At 44.1% G+C, this 22,540-nt stretch overlaps 1 protein-coding gene across 5 annotated transcripts in view; it reads right to left on the bottom strand.

Moving 5' to 3' along the window:
* Window positions 1–1,356: 1,356 nt before the first annotated feature.
* The window catches only part of ZC3H12C (zinc finger CCCH-type containing 12C), an 84,238-nt gene continuing 63,054 nt past the window's right edge, over window positions 1,357–22,540 (bottom strand). For all 5 annotated transcript variants that reach the window (XM_045482727.1, XM_045482724.1, XM_045482725.1 and 2 more), the window contains exons 3-6: window positions 17,202–17,341; window positions 11,819–12,053; window positions 9,637–9,743; window positions 1,357–8,551 (exon numbers count right to left, since the gene is read on the bottom strand). In XM_045482727.1, the coding sequence (XP_045338683.1) occupies window positions 7,155–8,551; window positions 9,637–9,743; window positions 11,819–12,053; window positions 17,202–17,341 (1,879 nt within the window). In that variant the 3' untranslated portion in view covers window positions 1,357–7,154. The remainder of the gene's footprint in view (window positions 8,552–9,636; window positions 9,744–11,818; window positions 12,054–17,201; window positions 17,342–22,540) is intronic.

Genomic DNA, 22,540 nt, shown 5'->3' with positions numbered 1-22,540 from the left:
GTGTATTTAAATACATGACATTTACATAACAATGACAGGGTGGGCTGAGGCCTGGCTGTGCCTTGCAGAGGGTCTAACTCAGTCCTCACAACCCCAGCAGAAGAGGTGGGGACTCCCTCCATTCAGTAACATGCGTCTCTGCCCATAGGGCGTGTGTGGGACTTGGCTGCCAGGGGCTGTCTTCTTAATGGCCAGAATGACAGTTGCACAGAGAGGCATGGATTTTTAAAAGGGTTACTTTAAAAACCCGAAAGCCTTTAAAATGTCAAAAGATTTTTTAAAAAGCTTTGAAAAATCTTTAAAAACACCAAAGGAATGTCACTGACTCGAAGCCAGCATCAGATGCTGATAAATACACGTTCAACTAACGAGAGACCCAGGGACTCATTTGTTCTGCGTAAACACGATTCTAGTTGCTGTTTCCAACTGCCCTTGACCTGACTTGATTCGGCAAGGTGTGTGAATCCTCTGTGGACCAAGGGACGCGGTGGGGGAGGAATAAACTAGCACTGGCCCACGGGGTAGGCTACTCGGATACCCCCGAGATCCTGCCTGACCTCTCCTACTACCGACAGAACGTGTTGCGTTCTCCACCGACTGTAGCTGAGTGAAGTCTGCTGACAGAGATGAAATGAAGGACCTAAACCCACACCCCAGGTAGAGAGCTTAAGGGGAGGGGTAAGGGGTAAAGAAAATACCGGACAAATGGCAATTAAACACACACACACACACACACACACACACACACACACACACACACACGTGCGCGCGCGCACACACACACACGCAAACATTGGACAAGAGGAAACAAAAAACAACCCATCTGATGTGGAAAGAAAAGTTTCTTCGACTCTGACAGAGAACGCGAATACGCTAAAGTCATGAAGATCATGACACCAGTTTGGGTTTGTGACCACATGATGAAATAAGAGTATTTTCAACTCCCAGCAGGTCACAAGGGAAGGGAACCTACTGCGAACAGGCCGGGTAGGGTACTAAGGCTGGTCCTTGCAAGGAGAGAGGCAGCAGACATCTATACAGCCAAGAGGTCTTCGGGTCACAAGAGGTGAGGCCCAAAGCCAGAGACAGTTGAGGCTGGGAATAGCCTAGACGGGCAATTACTAAAATGGTAGGGAAGGGCCACTAGGTCTCTGTGGCCTTGAATTGCAATTTTCACAGGCATTAATTTGGCTCCACTGCATCGATAAGGGGCTGGTGGGTGTCCTGTGGAACACCCCCGTTACCACCGCCGAATGTCGGCAGGCCAAGGGACAAGAGAAAGATGCTCTGATTTCTTTAGCATCTGTGCCTCTGCAGGAGGTCCGTTTCCTTGTGAAACAAAAACAAACCACCATAAAAAAATGAACTTTTTAATTTTTTTTTTTTTTTCTCAGTGGCAGAATCACATAGCTGTTTTGATAGGGATTTCCAGTAGGTCTAAAATACTGCTTTTTGGAGTTGTAAAAATTCCAATACAGAAACACACAGAGCAGACATAGGATAAATAGAATCACATCACTTTGTCCAATGGTTGTTCTAAACATTCTTGACTTTATTTTCCTAGAAGAAAAGTCTGAAGGGCTGAATTGGAAATTCTATCGGCACGCATCTAGGGTTCAGGAAGAACACCACCTCACAGGAGAAGATGAGATCAGTCTCTGGTCACGTACAGCACTACGTTTACGTCTCTGAGGAGGTTCGCATGTTTGTAGGTATTTTGTGTGGGCTAGGAAACATAAGTTAAAAAAAAAAAAAACAACAAAGAAAATCTAAAACCTAAACCGTTTAAAAAAACAAGCCACTGCTTTTCAAGGTCTTTTTCCCTAAAGACATAAGCTGCTTTACGAGAGGGGTCAAAAGCTTTAATGGACAGCAAACAATTGGTTATTCTTTTGAAATACCTAGACAGACGACTGGCAGATTGGATATGTGGTTGAAAAGTGGAACTTTAAAATTTTATAAAACTAAATGAAGACATGCACCAAATTCTCCAAAAGATTTTAACTGCCAAGTGGTCAAAACCTTAAATTGTTTTTAAATCTTAGAGGCTACGGACCTTAGGGAAAAAGCTACTCTTAGCACATAACCGTGTTATTGTAAGGGAAGCAAAAAGCAGGGGAGCCGATGACCTTAAAGGGCCTGGGGAAGTGACCGTTTTAAACAGTGGATGCGGTCAAGAGCTAGAGGTGTGTTGCAATTTTAAAATAAAGTAAACTGGACGGTGGTGTTCCACCCCATTTACTGTTCCCGGCGAAACGGTGTGAAAATGTGACCACCACCAATGACAGTGCTGTGAGCGAACATGCCCGACCGTGTGTGGTGCCGACGGACTTAAAATCACACGTGACCGTGTTCAGAATATTCACCAAGGACAGTCCTAAGGTGTCTCAAGAAGCTACACTAAAGATCTGGACAGAGAGAGCAGGGATACACTTGGATTCTTGTAAATAGAGCCACAATACAGCAAATGCACTCACATTATCGCTACAGTTACACTGGTCACAATTTAAATCTTACAGAATAAAGCTATATAGTATGTGAAATTACAGTATGTTCATCTTCTTTAAAACCACTTTTAAAGAAGGGCACATCTGTCATCTTTTTTTTTTTTTTTAGAAGTCAAAAAACCAGCAGAAAAACAGAACGGATAAATGCAGTCTTTAAAATATTTTGTGGCTAATTACATGCTAACTTTCAAAATACAACAGAATTTTTGGTCCGTGAGGCCCTTAAAACACAAAATGTAGGTAAGGTGTTCCCATTTATCAATAGAAATACAAAGTTCGTGAAAAAAATTCGATACTTAGTAAAATATCTGTTGACCAAATGCTTTCTTTGTGTGCGTTTCAACGTTAAGAAATGTCGCTAATATATAATGGGTGTGACTGAATAAGAAAGATGCTTTAATAGGACAGGCTCAAAAATCTTCTTTTGAAAGCCATCAACAGCATCAACTGAAATATGGTTCTCACTTCTACGTTAACATAGATCAGAACTTACTGCTTCATAGGCCTGTTTTTCTCCCTCTAGGACAGAGATGAACAGACTGGCCTAAGTCAGGTTCTGTTGCTGCACAGCTACACGGCTCGTTGACGTTCCTGTCTGTGGCTGCTTTCATGCTCTAAGTGCAGAGGTGAGTAGTTTATACAGAGTGTATGATTCTCGAACTCTGACTTAGTTACTGTCTGATCCTTACAGAAAACGCCTGTCAACCTCTGCCCGAGGGAGTTGCCCAGACCAAACAAAAATAACGCAGTTTCTCTACTTTTCTTAACTCTGCTTTCTCTTATTCTCATGCACGTGTGCAGTTCATGTATTTACGCTTCATTTGACTGGCCGGTGTATACCTAGGAAGCTCATCTTCTATAAGGAAGTCGGACAGCAAAAATGAGAACGACAACCAAATATACCTTAGGGTCAGTGCCATTAAATTGGGGGAAAAACAGCTCGAGAGTTTTCAAAACACACACACCTCTGTACCCAGAGGCACCCTCTAACCTATCACAAACTAACAGCTATGACATAATCAAAGTATATTTGCTTTATAAATATATTACTGTCCATATACATAGATACATCCATAAAAGACATGTTAAATAATTATCTGTATAATCAATACTACTTTGTGTGTGTGTGTGTGTGTGTGTGTTTTAAAATTACACACTCTATTAAAATTATCAAAATAACTCTTTAAAAATACCAGGAATAAAACCATTGAAGAGTTGCTTTCCATTCAAGTGGTTCTAAATCTTATCATTGGTCATCCAGACTCCAGGCTTGGTCGTCCGCAACTCAGAAACATACATAGTTCAATGAAGGGAAAGTTAGCCACCGAAAGCCTACCACCCTCCTGTTTTTAATACTTGATAACAAATATGTATGCATGTGTGTATATATACATAGAAAACCGCGCTTATTAGTTATATTACATATTCTCATAAAGGAAATTTCATAAAAGCACAAAGTTCAAGTTTCTACCAGTATCAAACATTTTATACTGGTGTGCATTTCATTCAATGTTGAGGTCAATGACAAACTCTATCAGGATACAGAGATCATCAACAGACTGAAAACTGACATTATCACATGCAAGAAAGGAGGAAATACTGACGGCCAGTAACTGGCCAGCTGGGTGCTACTCCCTCTGTAGTAAGACACAGAGACAAGGAACCGGCTAATGACTGTGCAAAGTACCGTCAACTGTCAGTTACTCGGGGCAGAAGATTCCAATCTGAATTCGTTCTCTTCTCTCAGCTGACCACTTGGGGCAGTTTCCCTACTACCTCCCTCCCTTTCCAGTTATTTATTAGCAAGTCTGGTGAAAGACAGGATTAAGGTGAAAGTTTTGGCGACAATGCAGGTTTGGGATCAGCTACGGATTTAATTGAATGATGGATCCTTTTGCTTATTGCTTTAGATCATCAAGAATTCGCTCTATCTAAAGTCTGCCAACCATCTCATTCTTAAGCTCTGAAAGCCACATGGGTGTCAAAACAAAACCAAAACGAAACAAAAAGGAGGGGGGGGGGACAAATTGTCCTCTTAAGAAAACTGCTATTTCTTAACTCACAGTGAATTACACTGAAGGATTTCAGTGTGAGTCGTTCAGAGCTATTCACTTCAGGACAGGTGCTCACAAGCTACAACTACTTTTCCTTAATCTAGAAGCCAGGAAGCAATGACAGACGGCTACAAACGGTGAGCAGGCCACGTGAAAAGTAGGACCTCCATTTCACCGAAGACCTCATTTCAATAAATGCAGTAAAGTGTGGCAGAATCTTCAGCTAACGGAAATGCTAAGACTAAGAAAATGGAAGCAAAAGCTAGAATTTACAAACGCACGCTTAACAGAAACAAAACAAAACAAAAAAGGCTTAGAACAGGACTACAGTAAAAGGTACTCCACACTCGTAACCCTATTTTTGGCACTCATTTAGCCTCTACACTGAAACTTGTTCTACAGATAGTTGACCGACGGAATCGAGGAGAACGGAGTCACGAGTGAGCAGGGTCGCGCTCGGACACCCCTCGGAACGGCAGGTGTGGCACCGTCCGCACGGTTTCCGGGCACAGACGAGGGCCACCCTCACCTCAAAAACAACAGCAATAATTATGTAGAACGCCACTTTCCTGAATTAAGTTTGCTGAACACGGTTCAGATTATTGGATATGTCAATATGCACAATGCCTTTTAGAAGCATTTACTGTGTACCCGATTCCTACTCGATGTGACACACAGTGTCACACAAGTAGTGAAAATGTTATCCTAGTCAAAGGTGCTCGGACGTTATTTTCAGGCAGCATTTTACCTTTATTTTTTTAAGTTCTCACTAGGTAAGTTTTAGGAGAAAGAAAATGCCAATAAGTGTATTTAATATATTTTAATGTAGTATATAAAACTAACACAGACACTTTTATTTACCTAAATTGTTACTTTTTATGCTCTACCCTATTCTAGACCTCAATTTTACTTTAAAATTTTGTATTTAAATAAGGGATAAAATGTTGCCCAAAAGTCTAATCATAGTTACACATTGGTGTGTTCACTAGATCTACAAATCAAAATAGTTCTTAGAGTTAAAAAGATACAATTTGTATCAACAGTAAAAGGTACTTTCTGGCTTTTCAGGGCTTTACTTCAAACTGTGGCATGTAGGGTAATCAGAACGACCAGGGCCTCGAGGCAGAGATCAGAGGAGTCTGTCACACGAAGAAAATTTCAGAGCCTGGAGGCAACAGTGGAGGTCGTGACAACCCCCCCGCCGTCTGCCCCCGCGTGCGAGGTCCGCCCTTTAAAGACAAACATGAATTCGCATCTAGCAAAACCCATGACTTGGAAACCAGAAATATCCCTTACTAATACTAGAACAGACTTTAGTCTGTAGCTAAAACTACACTATTTGTGGCAAGAATCTGGCCTTAATAATATAACAGCCCCCCCCCCCCCAAAAAAAAAACTACCTTCAGGAAAATGGGAAATATACAGTATCTTACAAACGTTTTAAGTTACCATGTACAAGTCCACCACCACCACCTTCCCTCTAGTGCAGTACCACTCAGCTTTGCATATGCTCAACACACAACCCCCCCCCCCCCCAGGCCAGCCTTGATAAATAGCGGGAAAGCTAGAGAGTATATTAAATACAAAAGTTGCATTGAGAATAATTAGATTCATTAAAAACAGGCAAGTATTGTGAAAGGGTTCTTTTATCCAGTCTTGTTGTGCCCTCAAAAGAAAAAGACAAACACGTTAAAAATACAGGTTAAGGAGGATCTGGGAATTCAATTCCGTTTCTACCGTCTAGAAGCACATCATAGCTGGGTCACACAGCTCTACGCTGGAGCACGCGCGGCTTTTGCCTTATTGGGTAAGAAAAATAGTAATAAAATGGAAACCATTTTTTCCATTGATTGCATCTGCTTTCCTTTAAATCAACCATATTAAATTAACTCATTACTTAACAGAAAAAAAAAATCCGAACAAAACTAGAACAATGAAAAGTGCCATATTGTAAATCATTCTAATATATAGACGGTTACCCATTTCAACATAAACTGGTAACTTCCGTTTTGTTTCAAATATAAAGTCAGTGCGGTAGTATATCTTTGTTTCTATAAATAATGATTCTAGCACAAAGAAGCCCACTTTCCCCAAATAAAAATAACTTAAAAAGCTGTAAAAGATTCCAATGAAGCTTGGCTTGAAAAAATAGTTGGCTAGGGTCTAGTCAAATGTTCAACGTTCTGAAGGTATCGTAATTGCTCGCGATTGATAGACAAACACCAAGTTAAGAAAACACGAAACAAGGATAAAAAGTGCTGCATATAAACCCCTGATGCACCAAAGAGGAATATCAAAGATCACAGAGACATCTAAGAAATCAAACTGGAAAAATCTCCAGCCGAGGAGAGAGCTTTAAAAAGGAAATGTTAAAAAAAAAAAAAAAAAAAAAAAAGTTTCCATGTAAAGCAATCCCGTGATATTTCCACTAGGTGGGGCGATACATACAGATTCCATGATACAGTACTTCACAGAAATGGATACTATAGAACCTCCTTGCCGAGAAGGAGATCACATGTGCTATTGTAGCAAACCTCCCTCAGCGTTTGAGCTGAACAAAAAACTACTAAACACCACAAAGATGCATCATCTCTCAATAACCCAGCTGGGACTTCTCCACCAAAATGGCTGCGGCGAGCTGCTGGGCGTCTGTCATGTGAGGGTTCCGTTTCATGACCGTCCTCACGAGGTCGGGCGGGAAGATGTTGCACAGGTTGACGTAGACCTTCTCCCGGCTGTCCTGGTACCTCGGGGGCTCGGCGGGCGGCCCGCAGTAGGGGACGCGCCAGGCGGGCTCCTGCTGCTCGGGGAGGCTCTGGAAGGTGAACTGCTCGTAGCAGGGCTGCGTGGAGCTGTCCGGCAAGGAGTAAGTCTGCCGGTAGCCGTACGCGTCCACCCCGTAGCCGGGCCGCTCCCAGCCCCCCGGCCCCTCCTGGTGCGAGTAAGGCTTCCGCTGGCGGGAGGGAGAGCCGTCGTAGAGCCGGGAGTCGGAGATGCTGTCGATCCGGGTGGCCACCAGGGCGCGCCCCAGGTGCGGCGCCTTGGAGTGGGCGGAGCCGGGCGGCGAGGGGTAGTCGCCGGGACAGCTGGCCCGGGCCCCCACGGCGGGGTGCTGCAGGTGCACGGCCAGGTGCGGGAGAGGCGCCTTGGGGTGGTACTTTGGTTCTTCGTGGCTGTAACTCTGCACTCGGGTCACGGGGTCGTGGAAGTTCTGCAGGAAGGGCTGGGAATTAAGGCGGCTGTGCGGGTGCACGTGCTGACACTTGAGGCTCTCTTCCAGCTGGGGGTCGGGAGAGCTGACGTACGGGCGGTCGCCGTAGCCCACGTACGAGTCGCCGCTCCCGCAGCTCACGCTCCCTTCGCTGCTGCAGTCGGAAGCCACGGAGCTCACCCTGTAGTCCGTGTCCAAGGAGAACCGGCGCTCGGGGCTGCGCGGGCCGGACACGCTCAGGTTCGAGTAGGCGTTCAGCATGGAGTAATACCCGATGTCCACAGGCGAGTCGCATTTGGGGTACTGTTCGTAAGGCATTGGCGTGCCGTGATTTTTGGTTGCCATCAACATCGGAGGATACTGCCCCTGTGGTCTTTGATCCTGAGGTGGGAAGTGAACTCCGGATGGAAGGCCGTTGCTTAAAGACGTAGCGCTTTGGGGTTTTGCAGGGGCAGTCGCCGGGATACTAACTAAAGAGGGGACGGACCTGGTTTCCAATTTGTTTTTGGTGGGCAGCTTTTCCTCGAGGTCCTGGTAGACTTGAGTCCTGATGCTGGGGTCCGACTGCCTCTTGGGAGCGCCGCGTTTGACGTCCGAGGCGCTGTCCGCTTTCGTGCTGCAGGGGACGCTGTTGCTTTTCACCAGCCCGCCCTCGTTCGCCGTTTTGGCGGCCGTGTTTCTGGACATGGCCCGGAGTTCGTCAGCCACCGACCGCTGCGGCTGACTGCCCCTCTCGGGATGGTAGTATTTGCACTTGTGGCCATAGGTGCACTTCTTCCCTGTGGACAGGAGAGCTAGTCAGGCAAAGGAGCACGCCGCCTGCCCGCGGCCCCTCAGCGTGGCGCTGCTGCTGGACCTCGGGTAGGAGACACAGGCGGCGGGGCGGTTCGCGGGGCCGCCCCTCTGCTCCTTACTTGGGAGAAGGGCCGCCTTTCCGTGGTTCCCGCCTCAGTCCTACCGAGTCGCTTCCAGAGTCCCCAACCCCCTCCCTCCCTGCCCATTCTCCTGGGGACGGCTTCCCCATCAGGCAGGACGTGGTTTCCAAGAGCAAACCACAGCGCGGGAATGGGATAAACCCAGGCCAATCTGACGTGCACGTAGATGGAAGAAGCTCCACGTTTTGAGCCCACGTAGCATTGGCTGAGTTTTTGGAACCGTGTTTAAACTCTGGGAAGGGCATCTGCACTGAATCCAAATAGGTCAAAATGATGAATTTTTCAGCGCTAACGCGTTTCCTTAAATTTAATTATAATCACAAGAACCGCACACTATGCCATCTGGAATTTAAAATATTTAAAAAAAAATTTTTTTAACGTTTATTTATTTTTGAGACAGAGACAGAGCATGAACAGGGGACGGTCAGAGGGAGAGAGAGAGAGAGAGGGAGACACAGAATCTGAAGCAGGCTCCAGGCTCTGAGCCATCAGCCCAGAGCCTGACGCGGGGCTCGAACTCACGGACCGCGAGATGGTGACCTGAGCCGAAGTCGGAGGCTTAACCGCCTGAGCCACCCAGGCACCCCTGAAATTTAAAATATTTTTATTAACAGGAGTTTAGCAACATATTGTGCACTAAAGGCGTATATTAGGGCACCTGAGCGGCTCAGTCGGTTAGATGTCCGACTCTTGATTTTGGTCCAGGTCATGATCTCGCGGTTGGTGAGACTGAGCCCCGCCTTGGGCTCTGCACTGACAGTACGCGGAGCCTGCTTGAGATTCTCTCCCCGTCCCTCTCCCTCTCATGCCCGGTCTGTCTCTCTCTCTCTCTCTCTCTTTCTCTCTCAAAACAAAACAAAACAAAACAAAAAAACCACACACACACAAAACCCCCCCAAAAAGGCATAAATACTTATAAAGAAAATTACCATATGGACAAGGCTGCTTTTTGTGTTCAGGGACAATAGGTTTCTTCCTCAGAAAATTATCGAGGCTTGGGCCGTGTCTGCCAAGGGGGTCGTCTGGAGGCATGAACCTGTCAAGGACAGCATAGAAAAGATACCTAATTAGAAGGCTGATCATTTCATTCTAAAGACAGAAGGTCGACATTGATTCACTCTAAGGTATTTATAAAATGTTAATTTTAATTTATCGTCAAATTGGCTAACATACAGTGGATACAGCGTGCTCTTGGTTTTGGGGGTAGACTCCCGTGATTTGTCATTTACAATCCAATATTTTGATGCCACGTGTATGGGATAAAAAAAATCAGTACACGAAACTTTTTTAATGAAAACAAAATGTGTCAAGCCAAATTTGTATTTGTTGTAACTCAAGTAAGTTTTGAGCCTTGCGTGTCCCCAATAATTCTTTCTTCCTTTCAGTCTTGGGATTTTGTAAGGGCTTCAGAAAACGACACCCTGAAGTTTTAGGAGGGCTTCATGACCCTCGGCCTGGTGCGGTAGTAAGAGGGGAAGGTGGGGGGGGATGATGGGAAGATGTGATACCCACCACACCCCGGTCCGTGTTCCACGCCCGATGCTGGGCGTACCCCCCTTCCTCTTCTTCCTGATCGCGAGACCTTGAAGTATGCGCTCCATTTTGCAGATTAATACACTTTCCTAAGGAAGTTTTTTGACCTGAGTTCACATGGCACAGTCAGGGTTCCATGTTTAACCCCCCAGTCCATTCTCTTTGCCTCTTAGTGGAGACGGAAAAAATCTCACGGATGCAAGATTTCAGGGCACACACAGCACCACAAAAGGAAGTTACACCTCGAGAGTTGTGCTAATTATGTCACTGAAGTTCAAATGAGCCAAGCAGTTACCCATAATATGTGAATAATGTCGTATGAACTCTTAAGAGAGTGTCCACGTGGCCGGGTAAGAACACTTAGCCGATAAGTGTTTACTATTAGCCAAACCGATATGGCAAAATTAGTAAAAATAGAAGAGGTGCTCAATCCTGTAACCTTAATACAATTATTTTCCCTTATGTGTTGCATTTTAGTTGTTTCTGTATGCAAACGCATCTCACAAACACAAATATAATTTTGTGCTTTGTCTTCTTAACAAATATATTTCCGTTCCTTAAGAGTCTCTGTAATCACAATGCTGAAGGGCTGAAGAATATTCCACCAGATGGAATATTCCAGCGACTGAACTGGCTGCTCTGTTGTACCTTTAGCTGCCTCTGAATTCTTGAGTTTATAAATACAGCAATGAGCATCTCTGGTCTTCTTCCCTCAGTATGTAAATTCCAAGAAATGAGATGGTTGAGTTGAGAGGGTGTACATATTTTTTTATTTATTTATTTTTTCAACGTTTATTTATTTTTGGGACAGAGAGAGACAGAGCATGAACGGGGGAGGGGCAGAGAGAGAGGGAGACACAGAATCGGAAGCAGGCTCCAGGCTCTGAGCCATCAGCCCAGAGCCCGACGCGGGGCTCGAACTCACGGACCGCGAGATCGTGACCTGGCTGAAGTCGGACGCTTAACCGACTGCGCCACCCAGGCGCCCCTTGGGTGTACGTATTTTCAAGGCTTCTGCTAACCAAACCGAATTGCCTATCAGTTTCACTACATGTTTAACAGCATAAAGCACGTGCAAAAATATTTTTGTGAATTAAATGGGCAAAAAATAGGTTCTTGATAGATTTGGTTTGCATTTTTGATTATCAACAGGTGAACTTTCCCCACATATTTGTAAATATTTCTCAGGAGACCTGCTTTTAGGTCATTTGTCCGTTTATCAACTTAATCATGCATTTAACAAATGTATTTGAAAAATATTTAAGCTATCAATGCCTTAAGTAGATTTTGGAAGGCAGTGTTTTGGAGGTCAATGTGTTCGAAATCTGCTTTCTCTGAAGATGGACACTGTCCCTGTCAGTGATGACAGACTTGCTCTGTGCGTGTTTTACAGGGCACGACCTGTTGCTCACGCACGGCCTCCAGAGGCAGGACTCCGCGGTTTTCCTGACTCCCACTGAGGATTAGAGGGGAATTTGGGGGGTGGGGTGGGGTGGGGGGGAGCGCTCCAGGCGCGGCTGCCAGGGTGGTGTGTTTTCAGGGAAGCAGGGTCACCGGTAAGGGAAGGGTCTTGCTTACTTGTCATTGACAAACGAGTACATTAACAACCGCTCATCGATGAACTTCTTCCACTCTGGTTTTTCATTGGCCAGGTCCCTGTAGTTGTCATTGGACACGATGACCCCGTCCGACTCGAAAGCCAGCTTCACGATGAACCTGTCGTCGTAGCACACCACTCGCCTCCCCTGCACTCGCCTGGAGGGCGTGAACACCAGGATCTTCTCCTTCTCTAATTTGCGCAGGATTTCTTGATCTGCAGGAACAATCAGGGTGAGATTTCAGGAATCAGCACGTACCTACTACACAGGGCTATTTTTGTGCAACGTGAGCTTTTAAAATAGGAAATGGGTTTATGTAATCATTAAAAAAAATTTTTTTAACGTTTATTTTTGAGACAGAGACAGAGTATGAGTGGGGGAGGGATAGAGAGATGGAGACACAGAATCCGAAGCAGGCTCCAGGCTCTGAGCTGTCAGCACACAGCCCGATGCAGGGCTTGAACCCAAGAATTGTGAGACCATGACCTGAGGTCGGACACTCAACTGACTGAGCCATCCGGGTGCCCCGTAAGTCCTCACTTCATTAGGGAGGATAATCGGCACTGTGTGGACAGAACTTTTTTGTATCTCCCTGTATTTGTCCCTCAGGGTTGCAAGGCTTGAAAAAGAGCCCAAAAAAGTGAGCTTAAAACGGTTTAAAACTTGGAAAGAATAAAGCTTAATGAGAATGTGCTGGGCTGTCTGCTACTACAGAAGGTTTTGCTGGAGAGCTGGGGCCCCGGGCTGTGGCAGGCACTTGGCTTCTCTCACACTCGCGCTCCCCGCTATTCTGACAAAGCAGCTCTGCAACCGAGTCCCCCCCCCGGCCTAGCCCTGCCCCCCACAAGTCTGTTGGTTTGTAGTTTTGTCTTCTAAGCAGTGGGACTAAGTGGGACAGTCTGAGAAGCTTTAGAAGTAGCAGAGGCAGCAAGGGGGAGGGTCTCAGGCAGAAGGCTCACAGAGGAGGCAGGAGTCAGAGCTGTGGTTACAGATGTGGCCACTACATGTCTCATGTCTTTTCCTGTGAAACGTGTGGCAACAAATGACGACAGCCTGACAGGGGCTGGACCGAATGAGAAGAGATCAGAAGTGATTCCAGGGGAGGGGTGCTCAGTCAGTTAAGTGACGGACTTCGGCTCAGGTCATGATCTCACGGTTCGTGAGTTTGAGCCCCGTGTCAGGCTCTGAGCTGGAGCCTGCTTCAGATTCTGTGTCTCCCTCTTTCTCTCTCTGCCCCTCCCCAGCTGGCACTGTTTCTCTCTCTCTCCTCTCAAAAATAAACATAAAAAAAAAAAAAGGATTTTAGGGGAGAGCTGCCATAGAAAAAGAACGGGTAGAGGAAAGCTCCCAACGTCTTGTGTTGGAACATTCTTACGGCCCTTTGTAATGGACCTGTGTAGTGGTTTTTTTTTTTTTTTTTTTTTAAAGGTGCCAGAGTTCATATTGTGATTCGTGATAAAGATTCTCCCCCAACCATCCCTTCTTTCTACTTTTGCTCTCACACTTCGTGTCTTCCCACCATTGTTTGTACTGGCACAGAGTCATGAGGTCATGACTTTTTTTTTTTTTTTTTAAGGCTACTTCTCCATGTTTATTAACTGGAATGGCTAATTTAAAAAAAAAAATCGCTCTCTCCAGTGACTGATCACGGCTGTGCTATGATGCCATGCTATGGTATGTGAAGCATCAACCGCCACCAGCAGTAAGAAGGACCTCTCTTCGGGAAGCCATCAGTCACTGGAGGAACACGCAAACCAAGTAAGCAAAGACTGGAATTGCCGCAACAGAAGGATGAGCAGGGGACCCGGGAGGAGGGAACACAAGAGCCATTAGGGGTCTGCTGGCTCTGACGATGGCATACGGATTTCGATGACGTTCCTGACGTGAGATCACAGAGACCAGAACGTTGGTGTAGAAAAGCGGCAGAATAGAAGTGGTGGAAACGGGGGTGTTCTCATCAGCGAAGCATGGGTAAATCTCAGGTTCTGGCACTTTCTGTATCCGGCAGTCATATCCTATTGAGCCGGAGAGGCAGTCGGTCGGGTGGGAGAAGTCAGTGAGTCAGTGAGTTGTCACGTGGCAAAGCACTTCGCACAGTGCCTGGCGAGTTCTCAATAAACACCGTTCTTCAACTTAATTTTAAGAGATAAAAATCGCAGAAAACCAATACAAAATCAGAAGCCTGGTCTCAACTATAGGATTTATCCTACTCTAATTATTTGTGCTTCCCTGATACAAAAGACGTGGTGCCTGCCCTCAGAACATTTATGGCCATGGCCTTCGGCACGGTAGCAGATACTCCGTAAGTGTCTGCAGAATGAAGACATGAGATGCTCTAGAGATGCATATTCTGGGGTCCTCCAGGCTCCTGACTGTGTTCATGAATAACCCATGGTACTTGATCTGTGGGAGTGTTTCCTCATACGTGGTATGCCACGAAGCGACTGAAGAAACCAGTGTGGTGGCCTAACGGTCATCTTGCTTAATCTGCTTTTTCTGTAATAGCTAATGAGGTAAAAAGGACACTGATTAGGAAAAGAAAATCCGACCTTAAATAAAGACGGGTTCAGTATGGTTAGTAAGTTTAAGTGGCTCTCAGATTCCTCACACAGTCCCTGATACATAGCTTGGTGCCTGGGAAGTAAGTGTTAACTTGCCGGAAGGCTGGCAGACACACTAGTCTGAATCTTTAGGTGACAAGTTGCAAGATTTGTCATGTTTTTAAGACGGTGAAAAAATAACGGACTGTTGGGGCGCCTGGGTGGCTCAGTCAGTTGAGTGTCCGACTTCAGCTCAGGTCATGATCTCCCAGTCTGTGAGTTGGAGCCCCGCGTCGGGCTCTGTGCTGACGGCTCAGAGCCTGGAGCTTGCTTCGGATTCTGTGTCTCCCTCTCTCTCTGACCCTCCCCCATTCATGCTCTGTCTCTCTCTGTCTCAAAAATAAATACACATTAAAAAAAAAATTAAAAAAAATAACAGACTGTTAACCAGGTATGACCTGGTTACAGGTTTTAGTTAGAACAATGTCCCTGAGGGAGAAAACCCCCCAACGACCTTTAAGCGACCCCTGAACAGCACAGGACTTAGGGTACTTGCTGACCCCAGACGCGGTCGAAAATCCACGTAACCTTGGACTCCCTCAAACATGACTACTGTGGGCCAGTCGACACGTATTTTCTTTGTTGTGTGTATTATACACTGTGTTCTTCAAGTAAGCCACAGTGAAGACGGGCCCGTGAGAATTACAAGACTGTATTGTAAAAGGTCGGCTTCGGAGTGGACCGGCGCAGCTCAAACCGTGCTCGTCAAGGGTCCGCCGTAGTTGCGTGCATTTTACAAAGTCAGCCGCAGCCTGAGGTGTTCCGGAGGCTTGGCAGGCTGGCCTCTTAAACCCAGCCACTCTCCCCCTCCCTGTGGTCATTTCCCCTTCTTCTTGGGCTCATGTTCCTTTCGTGCCCAAGCTTTCCAGGCTTTGACCTGTTTCAATATGTTTTCTTTTTCCATTTAGCTTTCCCCCGATCACTGAAGTATTACAAGTTCCTTGAGCAAAATGAGGAAAGGTAAAGAGAAATACTAAGAAGTGGGGAGAAACAAAACCTCACGAAGTCATGACTCAGAGTCCATTACCGTGAACACTTCGGCTAGTCGTTTTCTGCGTATTGTGTCCTCGCCATCGGTGATCTACGTACACACATGCATGTGTATATGTGCATATGTACACGCACACAGTAATAAATCCTTTCATGTAAAAGACCACTTCCTCGGATCGTTAGAAGTTCTGCCCAAATACTCGCATACTCTGACTCCCCGAACCGTTCTAACAAAGGTAGGGGTTATTTCTATTTTTTTTCTACTACAAGTAACTTTGTGGTTGTAAATCTTTGCCTGGAACTCTGCTTATCTTCTGTGGACTTATTCCTGGAAGGGGAAATAGTACATCCGAGAGTATTAATGTTTTAAGACCACACGGCTTTTTAGAAAAGTTGTCACAAATTCCGTTTCCACAGAAGTGAGGGAACAGCCCCGGTCGGGCACTGAGTCTGACCAGCGTTTCAATCTCTGCCAATCGGCTGGCTGAAAAATAAGAGTCGTTTGAGGTTGCACTTCTTTAACGACGAATGTGGTTGAACTTTTTCCTCTTACGGGGCAACTGAATTCTTTTGTGAGCGGACTGTTCCCACCACATTACCATTTCTGGGAGGGCTCTGCATTGATTTTACCAATGTGTGTGAGCTCTTGATGTGTTAAGGACATAAGTTCTTTATGTGTTAAACACGGTAACTTTTCTTATTTGACTCAGAAGATTTCCCAAAACACGCAAGTTTAAATTTTAATGCAAGTACGTGTCATTTCCTTCCTAATGTCTTCTAAAAATGTTACATTTAGAAAGGTCTTCCCAGCCACTCGGAGACGATTGTGTTGTGAAAATTCTTCAACTGTCTGGAGTTTACTGTCACGTGGTATAAGAGAAGGCTCTAAATATGTATATTTTCCCCAAGAGTTATCCAATGTCTTGGTGCCCCTGGTTGAATTTATGCCACCTTCTTCCCGTGACAGTTTATACAGAGCAGGGTCTAATTCCACAGCTCTGGACTCCTCCACATCTTGTCTATCTGTTCTTAGGCTAGCTTAATAATGGTTTCATGATTACAGATAAAATTAGAGTCTTTAATCTTCCCTTCAGGTATGTGGTCTCCGTTTGTTTTTGATTTGAAAATGTCGCTTTCTTCACACAGGTTCTTTAGATTTTGTTCACGTTGGAGGTGAAGAGAGGGGCAAGAAGGGTTGTACGTGGACAGAGAATCACTTAACTTGAGCAAAATGTTCAACAGTCATTGACAGTTTTTGCCTGAAACTCACACATTTAAAAATTACAAAACAGTGCGAAATACAGATACTTTATTGAGATCAAGTCGTTTCCTTCTACTTGACCCCAGAGAGCATACCTCCAGGGTGTGACAGGTCTGTTTTGACCAGGCACTAATTTCATACAGCGGATGAGAAAACGGAGGTCCAAAGATGTTCATTCAGCATGATGCTCCCGGTCGATGGCTGGTAAGTATGTGGCAAAGCCAGAATTTTAAAGGTAAAAATTTCACAAAATTTGAAGTAAAAAGCTTCCAAGTTAAAAACGAAACCCCAAGCCCAGATAACTGGCTATGGAGCAAGGATTGCTGTTTTCTTAACATAATCAGATAGCTTGTAAACTCACCAGCAACTCTGAGGTGTCACCCAAGAGAGTGTGGCGGTCACACGCACTGAGGAACCAGAAACAGATGAGCATCTCAGTGAAACACCTGATAGTGCCCGACACCTGCACAGGTGTGTATGGAAGCTACAAGCCAACAGCAAACGGGGCTTACCTGTGATAAGAGCATCAGGTCGGGATTGCTCTTTCCTCCAAGCGGGAACAAAAACTGTAATATCTTTGTGGCCTCTTTCCAAAAACCAATCCACTGCCAATTTTATTCCCCGGCAGGAAAAGACTTCTTTGTTTCCATGGCTGAAACATTATTTGAGAACACGTTAAGACACAACAAAATCTAAATTTACAACTTCATTCAAATTTGTAAATAGAAATGATTCCCTAATGACAAGAGTAATGCATTTCAAATTTAAGATGGAGTTGTATAGCTCAGAGAAACATTCAGGTAAACTGAAAAGCTGAAAATCTGTGAGAAAGAAATAGGAAAATTGAGATTAATTGGTGGAGAACAAAAAAAAAGTTTTTAAATGTCAGTTGTAAAGGTTAACTAGTCTGAAAGTTACAAGCTCTTTTAAATCAGGACAGGAAAAAGAGAAGACTTCACCACCACCGCAAGAATTTCAGTCAAATGTAAAAAGAAGCCACACAGAATAATATCTATAAACGGAAAATCACGCTTACAATGCTTAATCTCCTACAAGAGACACTTCCCGTGTTCTTCAATGAAAAGACACCTGGTTTCTGTTTAACACTATTGTGCCCGACAAGGCTTAATGATGACAAAAGGGCATTCAAAATTGGATTAAGCAGTCTTAGTGCCTAAAAGAAAATGCTCAAATAAAAGTGCAGTCACTCAATAAATATTTATCTAGCACCAGGCTCTGCCTGTGCATTTTAATCTAATAATTCAAAAATAACTTTGATACAGTTTTTAAAACTTTGAATGTAATGATTGTTTTGTTTTTTTGTTTTTTTTTTTTTTTTGCAGCTTGAGCTCCATAATGGAGACAAATATTCTTTACTTCTTGGTGGTAAGGAGGGGGTGAATCAAGTAAGGTAAGTAAATGCTCTGTTCATTTTTAGCACAAACTGAACATTAGGTGTATTAATATATTCTCGTAGACTCCTCCGAGGAAGTACTAGAACCATCTATATCATCCTTTTAAGGATAAAACAGAGATAGACCGACCTGCTCTGTAGATACTGAAGGCTGGAGATGCAAACTGCAGTGTTAATACTCCATGTTCCAAAAACCGAGCTGGGGCAAGGTTAGGGGCAGAATCAGAGGCAGTAAAGTTTCAGAGAAAGGGATACAGGAAGGGGGAGCCTGAGGTCCTATTTCCCAGGTAAGAAGGGCTACGCGATGGTCCTGCCGGTGCCCCAGCAAAGGACAAAGTGATGTTGAGTTTCATAGAAAATACTGAAATCAGTCTTTTGAAAAGCTATAGGAAAGAATGGGATCGTCTCTTAAGAGACTATATATACCGTTCCTAAATACAAACACTCGCTAAAAACTGACCGTATTTTTATTTTGTATTAATGCTTTGAAATCTAAGTGTGTTGTACTTTGCCAGTCCCGAATGACACCTGGTTTACTGAAGCTTGTGCATTTTACTGCTTCTGGCTCTACTCACTTGCTCCCTGGTGACTTCACTCGGGAAGGGAAACGGTCACATTTTACTGCAGAAATAGGAGATTCTATCTTCTAATTAAAGAATGTTCACAAAATGTGTGGCAACAGCAAATCATTTACAGTCACGGAACAGAGATTCTCCAGAGGCTTCAAGGGGTATCAGGCCCCGCAATCCTGATGGTAAAGGTTGTCGTCCTCTCCTTGTCCCACAACCCCCGTTGCCATCCGACCGGCCCAAGGCGGGAGGGGACCACACTGTGAATGATGCACAAGGACGTAAAGAAAGCCTGGTTTCTGAGCAGAAAGACACGCACCTATCTCTCGGACCTTGTTATTTCACAAAACATACTTCCCCCATTTTAAGAAACTGTAGTCAAGTTTTCTGTTAGTTGTAGCTAAGGACATCCTTGTCTGCTTTTTTAGTTGTACCATAAACTAAAGAAAACTTGGAAAGCTCTTTTAATGTATAAAAACAGAGGGATAAAAAAGTTATTAAACACTAGTAAAAATGAATTCACAAAAACGAATAGTAAAAACGAATTTAGGATAGGAAGCTATCCTAAGTGTGAACTGAGTAACGGAAATGATGAACGGATTACTAGAAGAAAAAATAGTAATTGAACGATGAAGCAGAAAACATTGAGTAAGAATATAGGTGACTGGATCCATGACGAGCTTGATCTCATGGACATGCACAAGACCCTGCAGAGAATAAGAGAAAAATCTTTTCAAGACCATGTGGAAGATTTATAAAATGGGCCATGTACTATGCCACCGAACAGATTTCCACAGACAGGGCTGTATCCTACAGACAATATTCTTTTACAACATGTTATTACACTGAAGATACAAGGTTGTAGTCAGAAAATTTGGACTGTTATACAGTAGCAAGCCAATTTAAAGTTTTAATTAACAAAAATCCCATTTGTAAAAGTAACAAAAACTAAAGTCTAAGGAGGAAAAAGAGAGGCAAGAGTTTTATAGAGAAAACAAAGAGAGAAAGCCTATAATGAAGGCATAAGACAAGACCTGGGGGCGCCTGGGTGGCTCGGTCGGTTAAGTGTCGGACATGGGCTCAGGGGATGATCTCATGGTTCTTGAGTTCAAGCCCCGCGTCGTGTGCTGACAGCTAGGAGCCTGCTTCAGATTCTGTGTCTCCCTCTCTCTCTGCCCCTCCCCTGCTCAAGCTCTGTCTCTCTCAAAAATAAATGTTAAAAACAAACAAAGGGAAGACATGAATGAAAGGAACAATATACCATTTTCGTGGATGGCAAGACTCTATGTAGACAACAATTCTCAAATGAATCTGCAAGCTCACTGAAATTCCAATAAAAGCCCTCCAAAGGATTTTTAGGGAACTTGAGAAGCTCATCCTAAAATTGCTATGGGAGAAGAAAAAGGCCAAGAATATTAAAGAACAAAACGGGAGGAACTTCCCCACTAACGATCAATATGTAGCATAAAACTAGTGATATCCAATCAAGGTTATATCGATACGGGCAAAGATTAAAAAAACATGTAACAGAAAAGCAAGCTGAAGGTGAGACTTGTGTATAAGTGACATTAGAAATTAATTTGAAGATGGACCATTTAACAAATGGCACTAGAACTGGGAGTTTATATGGAAACCATAAAATTGTATTTTTTAGCTCTTACCATAGACAAAAATAAGCTGTAGATCAAAGATTCAAATATGAAAAATACTATAAAACTTTGAAAGAAATTACAGGATACACTGACATTAGGATGGGGAAATACTTCTTAAAGATGACATACAACTGTGCGTTATCAAGGAGAAGACGGATGAACTTGAGTACCTAAGACTTTTTATGTAAAAGCGTGAACAAAAATGCATATGCATCAACAGGCCATAGATTAGAACAAGATATGTGCAACATACAGAGCCAAAAAGAAAGCTAGGACTCAGATTATGTAAAGTATTCCTATACATTGAGAATAACCATTTTTTTAGGGCAAAAGATATGAACAGTGAATTCACAGAAGAGGAAACCCAAATGACCAACGAACATATGAAAAGATGCTCAATAGTGAAGAAATGCAAATTAAAGCCCAAAATGAGACACCACTTCACACCCATCAGATTGGAAAAAATAAAGTCTGCAAACACCAGATGTTGCCAAGGATGTGTGAAAGTAGGAACTCATACATTACAGGTGGGAGTGTAAATTGGTACAACTATTCAGGAGAACAATTTGGCAATACTTGGTAAAGTTGAAGGCGTGCTTTTCCTAAAACACAGTAGTTCCATCTCCAGGTATAGTAACACCCCACACTCATGTGAAATCATATTTAATGCAATTAGCAATTGGCTCTCATGCTTGACCCAGATCAGAGCTCACATGGGGGCAGGGAGAGGCAGTCCAAGTGCTGATGTGAACAGTGGGTCTCCCAGCCTCTGGCCCTTTTCTCAGCCGGTCGTCTCCTGATCGGATCAAAGAAATGAACGCTAACCATGAAATCCCTGGAATGGTGGCTGTTGTCTTGGAAGTACCTCCCAGCCCCCAATGCCCAGAATCATCCCCAGAATTATTAAAAGCCCAAGCAGAGAACTACTCGGTGGTTCCCAAGTGCAGATGGGACTTGTACAGACTAGGAGAGCTTCAGGAGACTGAACTTAAGGTAACCTTCCTGAGGCATGTTGAAGGATGTGACTAATCACAGGTGCTGGATACAATAGAAAGGGCGACTGTAGGAGGTTCTGATAAGGAATTAGAAAAACAGAGTAAGCCTGATTAAAAAATATATGCAAAACAGGACGTCAGAGCAAGGGCAATGTAGCTACTAGGGCAAATGAACTATCTGTTGAATGTTTACCAAAAGAAAGTAGGATGATGTTTAAGAACTGAAGCTTTAATTCCATATAAATAGAGAAGACTCATTACAGTCTGTAGTCATTTATGGGCTATGTCTGCATGCATTTTCTCTGTAATAAAAATAGCTAATTCTATATTTATGAATTGGCATATTCCATTGGGCCTTGATTTTTTTTTTTTTTTTGTTTCAACAATTTGGCAATAAAGACGGCACACCTCAAGTGAGTCTTTGTGATGCTGAATTTGTTGGAACATTTGTGGCCACCTGTGATTACGTAAGAGAGCCCGAATGTTTGACAGAATGTGTCCTTTTGACTCAGTTCGACTGGGTTCCCAGGGAGAATTTGAAACTCTTACTGCAAATTCTGAATTACTACTGAGCAAAACGTGTAATACAGGCTCAGAGTTCACAGGCGATTCACCAATACCCGGGGCCTACCAGCAGGTGTCTTTCTTAAAAGGCTTCTTTTACTCTGTCATGTTTGGAATCAGCATGCTTATAAAAATCCTGCTTTGCGGTGGCCACAGATAGGCTCAGATGAAGTAGAGAAATTGGTATATTATAAGGATTTTTAGAAAAACCTTCCTGAAAATAATAAAAGGAGTACTGGTATCTCTGAACATCATGGAATTAATGAAAAGATGAACTGGGACAGCCATAAAGAATGAATAAGAAACCCAAGGCTCCTTTCTCCTAGTTCTCAAAGCCTTCTCTGCTGTTCCTCCTTTCCCCTCTTTGTCTGGAACTGAGAAGAAGGAGACAACTTTTTGGGTGGATACTTCCCAGTGGCTTCAGGGTCTGAGGATAACTTCCCTCTGGAAGAAGGAAACCTGCTGGCCTTACCCAAATGTTCTGATGTGAACTCTACCTCCAAGATCCCCTACATTCATCATGCAAAACACAGGGCAGCAGAAATGATGAAGAGGAAAGAACAAGGAGTCTTGCCAACTGGGGTAAGAGAAAGTGTCCGGCTGGCAAACGGGTGCCCTGATAACTAGAAAGAAAGGGGAGACAAGAGTCAGGCTACC

Source organism: Leopardus geoffroyi, chromosome D1 (assembly GCF_018350155.1).
Source record: "Leopardus geoffroyi isolate Oge1 chromosome D1, O.geoffroyi_Oge1_pat1.0, whole genome shotgun sequence".
Lineage (NCBI taxonomy): Eukaryota > Metazoa > Chordata > Mammalia > Carnivora > Felidae > Leopardus > Leopardus geoffroyi.
Note: the sequence above shows the minus strand (reverse complement) of the source record. Positions and strands in the feature narration are given on the sequence as shown.